The sequence below is a fragment of the Hirundo rustica genome, chromosome 4 (genome assembly GCF_015227805.2).
Source record: "Hirundo rustica isolate bHirRus1 chromosome 4, bHirRus1.pri.v3, whole genome shotgun sequence".
In the NCBI taxonomy this organism is placed as follows: domain Eukaryota; kingdom Metazoa; phylum Chordata; class Aves; order Passeriformes; family Hirundinidae; genus Hirundo; species Hirundo rustica.
The window spans coordinates 6330329-6343650 of record NC_053453.1 but is presented as its reverse complement, the minus strand read 5'-3'; the positions used below and the strand labels follow the sequence as shown (position 1 = coordinate 6343650).

Here is a 13322-nt window from a genome sequence, read left to right as displayed (position 1 = left end):
CTGTGATTTTCAGCAGGATTTTTACAAACTGTTCATCTTCATTGCTCTTTTGCTTTTGTGACAAACTCCATGGACACTGCAGGGAGCAGAACTGAGCCAGAGCTGTATGCTGCTCAGTGTCCTGCCCTAAGGGGAAGTGCCACCATCATTTAGATCAGAATAAATCAAGAGTCATGCCAACACATCGGCCTCGGGCAAAGACAACACAAGGCATTAAAGCCCTGGGTTAAGTTTGTTACAAACGTTTGGCTGAGGGTACCTTTCAATGGTGCAATGTCTGGTAACACTGGAGCCAAGCTGAGAGAAATGAGAAATGAGCCTGGCATAGGGCTTGAAAAGTAGCCTTGACTGGGTAGAGGCCATTTGGGTGCTTGGAACAACCATTGCTCAGTCTGTTGCTCATTCATGAGCTGCATGCCCTGGCCTTAGCCATCTGTCAGGTAGATGTGTTTCTGCTCCTTGAGTGGATGGGTGGAGCCCTTCAAGCAGTTGGGGTGAATAGAGACCTCCCAGACTTGGCCATGAATCAAGCCTTGCAAACTGTGATTTGGGGTGGTTGCCTGAAGGGCCGTCACCAGAGTTCTGTGCACGCTACCCATGGCTGGGCCCATGGCTGGGCCCCAGTAGCACCAAGCTGCTTGACAAGGGGTGACTTTTTCAATGACCAGTGGAGAAATCACAATGTTCAAGGCCATGTATGAGCAGCCTGTCTGTCTGTCTCTCATCAGGTGGATTGTACCCATGCAGGACTTTCATGGGCCACTCTCAAGGGAATCTCACCACCTTTGTGGCCTGTGAGGTTTTGGGATTTGCAGGGTGGCATGAGGTGAGCCTGGTAGCAAAGGGATGGTGCTGACCCAAAGCTCTGCCATGAGAGAGATGAAGCAGCAAAGCCAAGGCTTGAGGTTCCCAAGCTTTACCCTTCAGACTGGGCTTTTCCCAGGGTGGCATGCCCCAGAGAAACTGGATTGGGCAGGGGTTTATGTCCCTCATGGTGCTGCATACTGAATGCCACCACCAAGGAACTGGAGAGGAACAGAAGCAGGACCTAATCACCTCAAACCCTGCAGCAGGGAAGCAGATTGCATTGCAGGCAGCAGCCCCAGGCAGTGCTGGAAGGGTTCAGGTTTTCAGTGCCCTCAGATTTCTTTGGTGGCTGTGTGTACAGACAGGGATGAGGAATGATTCAACACGTTGACTTACAGCCTGTTTTTTTTCCTGGTACCTGCAGGTCAGTAGATATCAGCCCAACCAGACTGCACAGCTTAGCTCAGCACTTTAGACACCGGAGCTCCAGTTTGGAGTCACAAGGAAAGCTCCTCGGCTCAGAAAACGAGACAGGGAGCCCTGATTTCTACACCCCAAGGACTCGTAGCAGTAATGGCTCTGACCCCATGGATGACTGCTCTTCCTGCACCAGCCATTCCAGCTCGGAGCACTACTACCCTGCTCAGATGAACCCCAACTACTCCACCCTGGCAGAGGATTCCCCGTCGAAAGCCAGAGAACGGCAGAGGCAAAGGCACAAATCAGCAGGAAACCTGGTCTCTTCCAATTCAGGGAGTATGCCCAACCTGGCTGCGAGGAACGGGACGGGACACCACCGTGTCTACCTGCACAGCCAGAGCCAACCCTCCTCCCAGTACAGGATCAAAGAATATCCCCTGTACATCGAGGGCAGCTCCACACCCGTGGTGGTGCGGAGCCTGGAGAACGACCAGGAGGGACACTACAGCGTGAAAGCACAATTCAAAACCTCCAACTCCTACACGGCTGGGGGGATGTTTAAGGAGAACTGGCACGGGGATGAAGTAGATTCGGTCAGGCTCACCCCATCCCGCTCCCAGATCATAAGGACTCCATCCCTGGGCAGGGAGGGCCACGAGAAGGGCTCGGGTAGGACTGCGGTGTCGGACGAGCTGCGGCTCTGGTACCAGCGGTCCACGGCCTCCCACAAGGAGCACAGCCGCCTCTCGCACACGAGCTCCACCTCCTCGGACAGCAGCTCCCAGTACAGCACATCTTCTCAAAGCACCTTTGTGGCACACAGCCGGGTCACGAGAATGCCTCAGATGTGTAAAGCAACATCAGGTGAGAGCCAGGCCCAGGCAGAGGGGCGGGAGCTTCATTCAGCTCGGGTGGATCCATGCCAGGCGTTCCACCCCAGCTGGAGAGCGGTGCCAGAACACAGCACGTTACCTGGCCTGCACACACTGCTCACCAAGCCTGGAGGTGTAACACTGGGGCAAGCCTTGTCCGAGACATTCATCAATGGGAATGTTTTTCCATGGAAATCATCACTTCTCAAAGATGAGCTCAAAAGACAGAGAGGGACCAAAGCCTGGTTAATGCCAGGTCTTTTCCTCAGATTGGGTGATGGGTGACAAAGCTACGGGGAGCCTCACTATTCATAATCACAGTGAGGGGAATGGTGAAGCAAGCAGGTGTTCAGCACAGACTAGGAGAAAAAATGTACTCAGTGAAACACCAAAAGCATGAGAAAGGTTAAGTGGGGCATCACAGCCCCACCACCCCCCACAAAAATGTTTGAGTGATGAGATCTTTGTGTACTGCTGAGACTTGGTTTTCCCATGCAGATCCAATAACTCTGCTGATAATACCCTGAAATGCAGGGTGCTGAAGTTAGTGCAGTATTTTGCCTCTGTGTTATGTACAGAGCGTTGCACACCTCTATGCTGTTAATATTAAATGGTAAGAAAACAGTCAAATTCATTACACTGAGAAGGCCACAAGGTACTGTGAAACAGTCCAAGGTTAAATATTTACTGGCCATCAGTCACTCTTTCTCCAGCCAGTGTGGACAGATCAAGGACTCGCTAAAAACCTGAGCAACATGCTCAGCCTCAGCATGGGAGACACCATTGCTCTGGCTGCAATTACCACTGCCTCCCAGGCAGACCAGTGCATTGTCCATCCATGCTGGCTGCTGGCCTTCTGCCATCCCAGCATGGTGTCCAGTCCATGGTGACCACCACGCTGGCACCAGTGGGGCCCTGCACTCGCTGCCACCTCCAGAGTGGAGTCAGAGGCTCCTTGTGGGCCACCAACAGCTTCCCAAGAAGAGGCTGATTGATGTGTGATGCCAACACTCATAGGAGTACTAGGGGTGGACCAAGACACAACTGAGTAGCTGCTAGAACCATCCTGTGTCTCCCTATGAAAATCTGTCTTCCTGCCTTTGGTTGATGGGCATTTCTGCTCCATGCAGCAAGAGAAAATGTTTGAACACTGGAAAGCTTTTGGTTAGCCTTGGAAATGGTACCAGTTCAGGAAAATCATGGAGATGGGGTGAGAGCACATAAAAATCAGTTGGTCAGTCCATTCCCCCTCTCAGCTGTGTCTTTAAACCTAAATGTGGTACCTGTGCAGCACAAGTATGTTCAGTAATCACAGCATGGCCTGACCAGGTGGCAGCATAGACTGGTTTTGTGCTCAGAGCCTGTTCCCAATCATAGCCCTGGGAGGATACTGACCACAGGAGCTGTCAGCTCCAGGAAGCAGATTAAAATTTGTTTTTCCCGTTAAGTGTAATTTGGCAACAGCTAAAGAATTTAACAGCAGAGAGAGGGGTGCCAGGTAGAAGCCTCCATAATTTCAGCTGATCACTCCTAGCTGATAGGTCAGTTGGGCTGCACACTGTCCTTCAAAGAGGATCAGACTTTCTAGGCATGTATTAAATTCTGGGCATGTATTAAATTCATAGAGTCAACACTGTGTAGACTTAAGGAGGAGGAAAGATTAGTCAAGTGGATTTATTTGCTGGACCCTCACCAAGGAAATTCCCCCAAGAACCACTGCCCATTTATAGTCCAGCTTGCTTCTGTCTTCATTCAAGTAAGCTAAGCCTTCCTTTGGTCCCTAATAGGACTGTCAACAAAGCCAGGAATTTTTTACAAATCCACTGTGAAAGGAAGTTGTAGCTTTTGAAATCCTCAGAGCTGTCTTCCTCCTTAGGACATGAACAGTGTACTTGTCCAGGCTCTCACCACTGCCAGCGCTGGCTCCTAGGGACACAGAGCATCTCCCACCACCCCCAAGAGGAGGCTGAGCCTGGCAGGCTGAGCTCCTCCAGTTCAGGACCCATGGAGTCCAGGCAGCAGCAACCACGTTTCTGTGCTGGGAGAAGCATGGTGTGTCCCAGGCAGGAGCAGGAGAGTCTGGGTGGCTGTGTTCAGCTGGAGACTGAGTGTTCTGCAGAGCTGAGGCCAGATCCAGCCCATGATGTGCAGCAGTGTCAGCAGAAGCTCTGCTCTTGTGCCATGCTCAGGCACAGTCACCCAGGAACAGGGCGAGGTCCGTCCCAGGCTGTGTTTACTCAGAGCCAGACATGTTTCTGCTGGTCTGACCAGCTGATGCTTCCTGAACTTCCCTGACCTTTGTGTTCTCACCTCACCAGTCGTTTTTCTCCACCCTTGGTTGTTTTCCAGCTGCCTTACCTCACAGCCAGAGGAGTTCCACGCCGTCGAGCGAGCTCGCAGCCACGCCGCCGGGCAGTCCCCACCACATTCTCACGTGGCAGACTGGGTGAGTGTCTGTGGGGTCAGCTTAGAGAATCCACCTCGCTCAGGGCCAGTGAGAAAAAGCTCCCCACACACAAGCACAGCTATGGGGAATGTTTCCCATGTGCTCCATAGCCTACATCCACAGGCAGCGTTTCCAGTCTCCCACCTGTGCACTCGTGGTGGTGGAGCTCTGGTTTAGGCTGACCAAGACATGACCGAGTCATCCACACCCAGCACTGCTCCAGGCAGTGTCAGATCCACAGGGAAAGGAGCCTTGCAGGTTCCTCCTGCTTGGACAGTCTCCTTCCTCTAGTCTTTGTATGTTGAAATAGCGGCTGTTTCTTTTTTAGCAGCCATCACACTGGCTGTCCACACCAAGACCTTGTTGAAATGGCAGGGTTCAGTGTCTGCCATACCTCTGTGTGCAGCAGCCTCATTTTTCTGCTCGGTTTCCCAGCAATGTGTCTACATGACTTTTAAGGGCATCGTTTTTCAGCTACCAATAAACATGAAGGTGCTTCACCAGAGTGTAAGGGAAGCATTACATACCCATAGCCATTACTAATGTAAATACAGTAATTGGGTTCTTTGGCATCTCTTTACAAGGCAGGGAGTTCCAGGCATAAATAAACAGGCTTTTGCAAGCTCCCATGGGTATTCTCTAGCACTCTCTGTCCAGCAGTTCTGTCCTGCCATGTGAAATAAAGGTCATTTCCAGATCCCATCTAACTCAGCACATCCCACACTGTAGGATGAGATTTTGGCGAGATCAGCTAGATCTGACACTACAGTCCTCAAAATACCCTAGTCCTTTGAATAGGAAAACAGATCTGATACCTGAGTCATGAATTGGGACTAACTTTGAAAACATTTCACTGTGCAGCCACTGGAAAATCTCCTGCTCTTTAATTACCCATGTCACCTATGACCAGGTTTGACCTTTGGTCTTACTCCAGCACTGCTTGTGACTGCACTTTAAATTGGAGATGAGGAGAGCCATAAGGCTCTAAAACCCCTTAGGCTTACCTGGATTTTAAATTCACACATTTGACATCCAGCCTCATATGGTCTTTGCATGTGCTTTCAGAACAGGAGAATGTTCTTGGTCCCATTTCACAAAAAGTCAAGGGATAGCAAGGTAGGCAAAATGGTACCCACCTTTACCATACACTGCAATTTCCACTATTAAGGGTTTGAGTCTAAATTCAAGTCTTAGTCTCCATCCCAGTCCTAATTCTTCTAAATATCTCGATGATGATCAGAATCAAAACTGGTGAGCAGCTAGCTGAGAAATCTGTTTGGATAATCCCAGTTTTCCTCATTTTGCTATTCAAGCTAAATCCTGCACTTTGTCTCTCACAGCAAAAATGCATCAAGCCAAATTCTTACCTGATGAAAGTGAAGCTACCTGGATTTATAGCTTAGGTCCTGCACCAACAACCAGTGCAAAAAGAATTGGAGACAAATCAACCCTTATTTTATACCCGAGCATAGCACCCAAGGTGTATGTGTATAAATACAGGAGTGCATCCAGTCTGCCATTAGATGCACAGCACAGATTCCTCCACTGCAGGAGCAGCTGTGCCCACCCAGCACGACTCAACAGATTGACAGTTCTCCCCAACATGTTTTTGTGTCACTAACTTTTTCTAAAGATGATTCATCAACTTGTTTCCCCACTGGATTAATAAGCTCGTAACAACGTCTGTGTCACTTCTTTCCTTTAACATTTCCTCTCTCCTCTTTCCTCCTTTTTGCTCTCCTTTGTTCAGAGAAGCAACAGACAACTCACCCACTATGGATGAGTCTCAGTCTCCAACCCACCAAAGTACTGATGAATAGAGGTATAGTAAGGGAATGTTTTGTTCTTTCCTCCTCCTGCCCCACAGTCCGCGAGCACAGTGCGAGTGCCCGGCCTCCTGCTGTCCCTCCGGAGCTGCCCTTTAGCTCTGTGCCCGTTTGTGTGCCAGCAAGGCTCTTGCAGGGCTTGGGAGCATTCTGAGCCCTCTCTGTGCCTTTTCAGCGAGTCTGTGCCTGTAGCACTTTCCCCTGTGAAAGGGACTTGGGGCCAGCCCGCTCTGTGTCCCTGCAGAGGCTGAACGGGCACAGCAAGCAGGGAGGGGGGGATGACAAATCTGTGGCTCGGGACAATTGAAAGCCGCCTGGGCAGAGTGCTGTGGGACCAGTCTGGGAGCAGTGTGGTGGGGACACGAGCTCGGGTAAGCTCAGAGGACCTGGCCAGAGCTCCTGGCCTCACTCTGGCCACAGCTCCATCACCCCTTCTTCCTCCCTCCCTGCCACAGAGCTGAGGCTGTTTGCAGCAGCAGCATCAGCAGAGAGGTTTTATGGAACAAGGAGCAACCCTGGCCCCATTCCTGTGGGAAGACAGAGGGGGAAGGGTGGAGGGACCAAAAAACTCTGAGAGTATTTCTATTTTAATTAAACTGCCATCGCTGTCTGACACTCTAATTTGAATCTACAACCATTCACAGCTGGCATCTGTCGAGTATTTCAAGCCCAGCTTTCTAGAGTTATCCCATAAACCTCTGTACTCCAGCACTGAGCTGGGAAACAAAAGGCTCTTTAACATGCAAATGTGGATGCCCTTGCTCAGGTTCTTCTCAGACACCAGTCCCAGGGAAACCAGGTGGAAAACAGGGCAGAGGAAGCAGGAATTGCACCAGATGTGAGATCAGTCCTGTGAGGTGGGGAGGGAATGCAGGAAGGAGTGAGAATCCCTCAGTACACGGGAAAAATGTACATCTGCTGCTTTTGGCCGCAAAACAATCTCTAGTTTGGAAGTCGGTTCAAATCAAAGTATGAGGGAGAGACACCAGCTCTGACTATGACTGCACAGATACAGCAGTCACTTTTCAACAGATCCAGATTTTGACCTGTTTTCCTTTGGGAAGGAGCTCCACAGCCTAAGCTGGGAGCTGACACTGGTTAGAGCTCTTAATAGCAAAGAAAATTCTTACAAATTGTCTCAGCTGCTCAGTACAGGCAAAGAAAAAGCCAGGTAGCAAAAGAAGCAGTAGCTTGATGGGAAACATAGCCCAAGATGAGGACTGGGCTACTGCAACAGAACATGGTCCTTTCCACATCAGGCCTAGCACGCTCTCTTTAGTCCCTTCCTGGTTTGTCCCTGGAAGGCCACGTAACTCTGGGACAGCTCAGTGATGCACAGGCTTCTGTCCAGAGCAGAAGTGCCACAGAAAGTGCCACCACCCTCCTCCTGTATCCCCACTGGGTGATATCGCCCATGTCCAAGTGAGCTGCTCTAAGGACTTGCTCCTTGGAGAGCATCCTACAGAAAAGTCTCTATCCCAGCTTACTACGGAGCAGGACAGCAGGGCAGAGCTGTACAGCACTGCTGCTGTACCCAGGGCAGGGGGGAAGAAGACACAGGCAGAGTGCAGTGGGGTCTGTGAATACCCTGCATTCCTCTCCACCCATAACACAATGTTTTATGCCCATGGTTGAACTTCCCAGGAGCACTCACTATCCTAACAAAGCCTCCTTTCTCCTGCAGGAACTACAATGATAGCTGTTTCCTGGATTCTCCCCTCTATCCAGAATTAGCAGATGTCCAGTGGTATGGGCAGGAAAAAGCCAAGCCTGGAACTCTAGTGTGAACCCCTGACCTCAAGTTAATCACATCAATGCCATTCTGAGATCACCTCACTGCCTCTCATTTGCCTTACCCAGATGCACTGTCACCCAGCACCAGCTTCAACTCTAAGCACTTTTGTCACGATGCAATTCAAGACAACGTTTATGGAACACTGGCCCTGAGACATCCACCACGGCAGCTGCAGCACATCCCATTGCCAGACGGGTGCCCGTCCCTCCCACGGCCACGGGCAGCGGGTGGAGAGGAGCAGCCGTCTGAAGAGTCAGTTTCAAATTTGCTTTTCCTTAGAAACGATGGAAGCCTTTCAAGCCTCCTATCGAAGATTAGTGTTCCACAGCACGTAACAGCAGTAAGAGTTCCATGACCTGCAAGCTGAAGCCAACAGCATTAGTTTTAAGGGGGTGGGAATAGGACAGAGGCTGAAAACCATATTCCTGAAAGTGCATCTGTTCTGAAACAGTAAATCCCATCACTTCAGAGATGTGTCGGTCTCACAATCAGGTCGGCAATGGCAAGATGAGTTGCTCAGCAAGTTCTAGCTAAAACATCTCCCTTCTTTAACTTGATGGCAGACACAACCACCCCCTGCAAAATGGCATTTCCTTCTTCATTTGGAGTCCACCTACACGCAAGCAAAACAACCCCCTGTGCTGCAGGTGCACCCGAAGTCTGGGCTGGTATCACAGCATCGCTGTCTGCAAGCCACTATTGAACTGGACAGACAAGGTATACAAAGGCATTACCTAAAGCAGAGGCAAGTACTGCACTCACAGCACCTCTGTGGCTGGCAGAGTGCCCACCAATACATGGAGAGGTTGGGATTGTATTGGTTGTTTTGATACAGATAAAAATTGCCAAAAAAATAAAAACCTTTCCGCAAACAGATACAGCCCATAAATTCGAATCTATTTCTGCACAAAGCGTTAACGTGAAATCCGAGGGAAAGCACATCGCGATCGACCTGACACGGCCCAGCTGCGTTCACGTCTCGGTTCCACTCCTCTTCCCTTCGTTAGCAGCAGTGTAGCAAAGGGCTCGTCACCCGCGTGCTGCCGTGTGGGAGAACCGGTCTGTCGGGAGGCAGGAAGGCTCCTGGAGCGGGGTTGGACAGGCAGCAGACAGGCAGAGCTTCCCCCTGAGAGAGAAACGACCGAGCGAGGCGTCGGACACGAGCAGGAGCTGCCCGCGGACACCAAACAGAGCAGCACGAGCGCGGCCTGGAAGGAGCTGCAAGTTTACACGTACTTTAGAGCAATGCTTTATACACGTCAAGCCATGGAACTTTCAAAGGCCTCAAAGACACTTTTGTAACGAACAAGTGCACAATCTAGGTGGATGTTGAAGCTGGCACGTCTTAGTCTTCACTGCGGTGCTATGCTGTTTTTATTGCCACTCGATGGGGGCGGGCGCCCGGCCTTCCCCCGTTGGTGCGTGCAAACGATGATTTCCTATGGGAAAGGCATTAAAAGAAACGGCTGGAGGGGGTTACTTTGTGAAAAGCAGAAACTGAAGTTAGCTTTAGTTTAAGGAAAAAGGAAAAAAAAAACAAGTGTGAGTGTGTGTGCGCGTGTGTGTGTGTTCCAAGAATAACAACAGCGTCTACCAGACAAAGTAGGGCGAAACGTTTCAAATTAAACACCGCGACTTGGGGGGCTGCCACACCTTTTGGTATTAAGATTGCTGGAAAACTGCATTCCAGGCTTTAAAAGAGAATGGGTTCTGTGTAATTAGGCTTTGAAAAACGATGGGGTTTCTAAACATTAATGCAAGCAGCTCGTGCCAATTTCTTTCTGCAACTCACACCAGAAGTGTTGGCTTTGTTTCCCGGCTCTGCTGCCTCGCATCACTGGTGAGGTGGGGAGGAGGCCTTGCAGAGATGAGGCAGTGACAGGCACAAAGGCTGTCAGTTGTCCAGGGAGACCTGTGACAGAGCCAGGATTCGATGGGGCAAGAGGCCAGGCTGGATGTGGCTCTGAGCAACGTGGTCTAGTGGAAGGTGTCCGTGTCCCATGGCAGGGGTTGGAACCGGCTGATGTCACTTCCAACACAAACCCTTCCATAACTCTGTGATAAGGAAACTCTTTCATGTTCACACATGAAACATAAATTAATTATCCCTATGAAAAAATCCCACTAAAACACTGGCAAAGGGTGTACAAAGGTGACCACACAAACCTTGCGCTTCTGGGCCTCCCTGAAACGTCACCGGGGAGTGCAATGCACCGTGACAGTAATTGAAGCCTTACTTTCAATTCTGGAAGAACAGCCACTGGTGAGATTGCAGCCTTTATCTGGACATGCAAAATGCGATTTTCACCGTCTCTTTGTGCTTTGGGGTCTTTAACATGGGAATTATTTCAAGCTCCTAATTGGATTTTTAGCTGGATAAGAGATAGTACTGATTAATGACATTTTACTGATAAGATTTGGTAGCTAAAGTGAAAGGATTAAATAAGGACCAAATTAAGCTACAGCAAATAATTTAGCCCAAGGATTTTTAGGGGCTCTGAGCAACTGTCTGTTTTCTTTTTAATTTCCCTGGTAAGTGGTTTGGGGTTTTTTTGTTTTTTCTCTGTGTACCGCTTTTAATTAAAAAGAATTCAACAACAGCAGCACTATGAGGCCTCTGGGCACTACAGGAAGAAACAATTCCTCCAAGACCAGCTCTGCAGTTTTGCAGCAAAGGTTAAAAGGTGGCAGCCCTGAAATTAGGGGGAAAAATGAAAACATTTAGCCTAAAATGCAAACAGGCTGGAGTGGAGAAAAAGCTTTCTAGAAACGGATTGAGTTTTGCTTTGTGTTCTGCTTTTCTGGTTTGCAATCAAGGCACATGTGAGCAGCCAGTCTGGTAGTAAAGACAGATTAAGTAAAACAGGTTTTACTGTTTAGCTCAATTCAATTAAACACAAATGTACATAAAATGTTAATCATATGAGATTAACATATTTAAGTATAACACGGAGGGGTATATACATAGCTATTATAGACAAGCACTTGACTACCAACTTAACCCCTCCTTTACTTTTTTATTTTTGAAGGCTCCATCTGCCATAAAGCCACAACCACGTTCAGTCTCTGTGTCTGACACTCCCTCTGTGTAGGCAGGAGCCAGGGGACGGTCCCTGCACGGGGCCGTGCTGGGAGGCAGGGTTTATTTTTAAATGATATTATATGCAGTCGAGTGTTGAAAATGTTGAAACAGTCCAATTTGTTTTCACTCTGTATTAGTTTTAGTTTCAGGCATAGCCGATCCCCATTCAGGTGCTATCAGATGACCAGTTACTGCTTAGTTAACTAGATGTAAAGTTTTACATATATATTAATGTCAATAGTTTTATTACAAGTTGTGTAAAATGGACTCTCTAGTTTAAAAAAAAAGGAAAAAAAAAACAAAAAAGAAGAAAAAAAATTAGGTCTATCCTGAAATTGACTTTAGAGCATGGAAAATGATTTTACTGGATTCTGTTCAACTGTAATCAAGGAAAAAAATATGTATGTTGTAGAAAAAGTTGCAGAATTAAAAGATCTGCTTTTAATTTATTCTTTTTGTATTAAGAATTTGTATAGTTACCTTTACATTTTGCAAAACGGTGTTGTCAACACTTCCTTATTAAAGCATTTTCAAAATGAAACCTTGCCATGGTCTCTTTGGGAGGGCAGAGCCCAGGCAATCCTTACCACTGCTAGGGATGCTGGCTCCAGATGTGTGCACAGCTGGCCAGGATGCCCATGAGGGATCTGCTCCTCGGCTGCCCCCGGGTCTGATTGGAGGAAACACTGACATTTCCCCAAAAGAGCCCATCTTTTAGAGATCCCAGCAGATGCATGCTTGCTCCGTGCCGTGTTCTCCCAAGCACTGGTCCCAGGGGCTCAGGAGGACACAGAGTGTGACTGATGTCCCACCACTGTGGGAAGCAAAGTCACAAGTAATACTTCCTTCCAACACACAGCTTGAAATAACTAAAATTAATGCTCACTTATATGGATTGGATGCCAAGTCACTGCAGGGCTGTTTCAGCAATGCCAGTGGATGTGGGACAGGCTTCAGCACCAGCACATTCCCCAAGCTCTGAGGAACAGCCTGCTTGGTGACTTCCCAAAGGAGCCCACTCCAAGAGGCTGCTCCAGCTCAGGACAGCAGTGACCCCTGCACAGGGTTAGGGACATCACTTAACATCACTGTTGTCCCCTATGTGGCCACCCAGCACCTCCCAAAACCACAGGCAGCTTCCAACAGCCAGAGAGTCTCACATGGAGCATGCCACATTTCCCAGGGCCATTGCTTCCTGCTCCATTTATTTCCACAGTCCAAGGAGCCTCTTCCCCTCCCAGCACCTCTATCATCCATCCAATCCTCCCCACACCCCACAGGGAGCCACCAGTGGCAGCAGCCCAGAGCCAGGCAGCCCCTGTGACCATCACCAGCACTGCTGAGCAGGAAACCACTGCCTGCAGTGAAGGCCAGGAGGGTCTGGGATGGACCAAACAGCCACAGTGAAGGTTTTCAGTCACCCCCTGAACTCCAGGACCTTGGCTCAGGTTTCTTGGCAGTGACTCCAGCAGTGCTGCAGGTCGCTCTTCACCACCTCAGGAGCAGCTTTCAGGGCAGCCTGCACCAGATCTGACACCAGCACTGCTCTTGGAAGGCACCACATCACGTTCTCATCCCCTGGACCCAGGAGTCAGAGCTCTCCCTTCCCCCTGAGAAGTGAAGCCACTTCCGTCCCAGTCAGGTTCATTCTTTGGGCAAGACTGGATCCATGGTGATGATGTTATGGCAGCCAGCTGTAGATGAACCCAGTTCCTCCACTAAAATAAACTGGTCCAACACATGCCTACCCTAAGAATCTTTCCAGCAGCACAAATAGCAAATAGGGAATTTAAAGCATTTAACCACACCAGGCACAATAATACCAGTAACAATAAAACCAGCAGTAGTTTTGGAGTTCACCTTGCACAGGCCCTTCCACAGCCAGGCCTGGGAAAGGGGCAGGGACTGCAACAAATGACCAGGGGCACTGAAGACCCAAACCCACTCCAGACACTGCTATGGCAAACTCCTGACTTCATCTGAAGGCTACAAGTCCTAGGATTCAGCAGAGTTATTTCCGCCTAATGCAAGAATTAGCAGAAATAAACATCTGGAAAAGCCTAGAGGGAAAAGT

The 13322-nt window shown here is 49.3% G+C and overlaps 1 protein-coding gene across 6 annotated transcripts in view; it reads left to right on the top strand.

Annotated features, from left to right (window-relative positions):
• FRMD4A (FERM domain containing 4A) overlaps positions 1-11784 on the top strand; it is a 360571-nt gene extending 348787 nt beyond the window's left edge. For 5 of the 6 annotated variants that reach the window (XM_040061690.2, XM_040061691.2, XM_040061689.2 and 2 more), the window contains 3 exons: positions 1232-2091; positions 4449-4545; positions 8056-11784. In XM_040061690.2, the coding sequence (XP_039917624.1) occupies positions 1232-2091; positions 4449-4545; positions 8056-8158 (1060 nt within the window). In that variant the 3' untranslated portion in view covers positions 8159-11784. Of the gene's footprint in view, positions 1-1231; positions 2092-4448; positions 4546-6295; positions 6368-8055 lie in introns of all 6 variants that reach the window. The other variant, XM_040061688.2, reaches the window with a different exon arrangement.
• The last annotated feature ends 1538 nt before the right edge of the window (positions 11785-13322 follow it).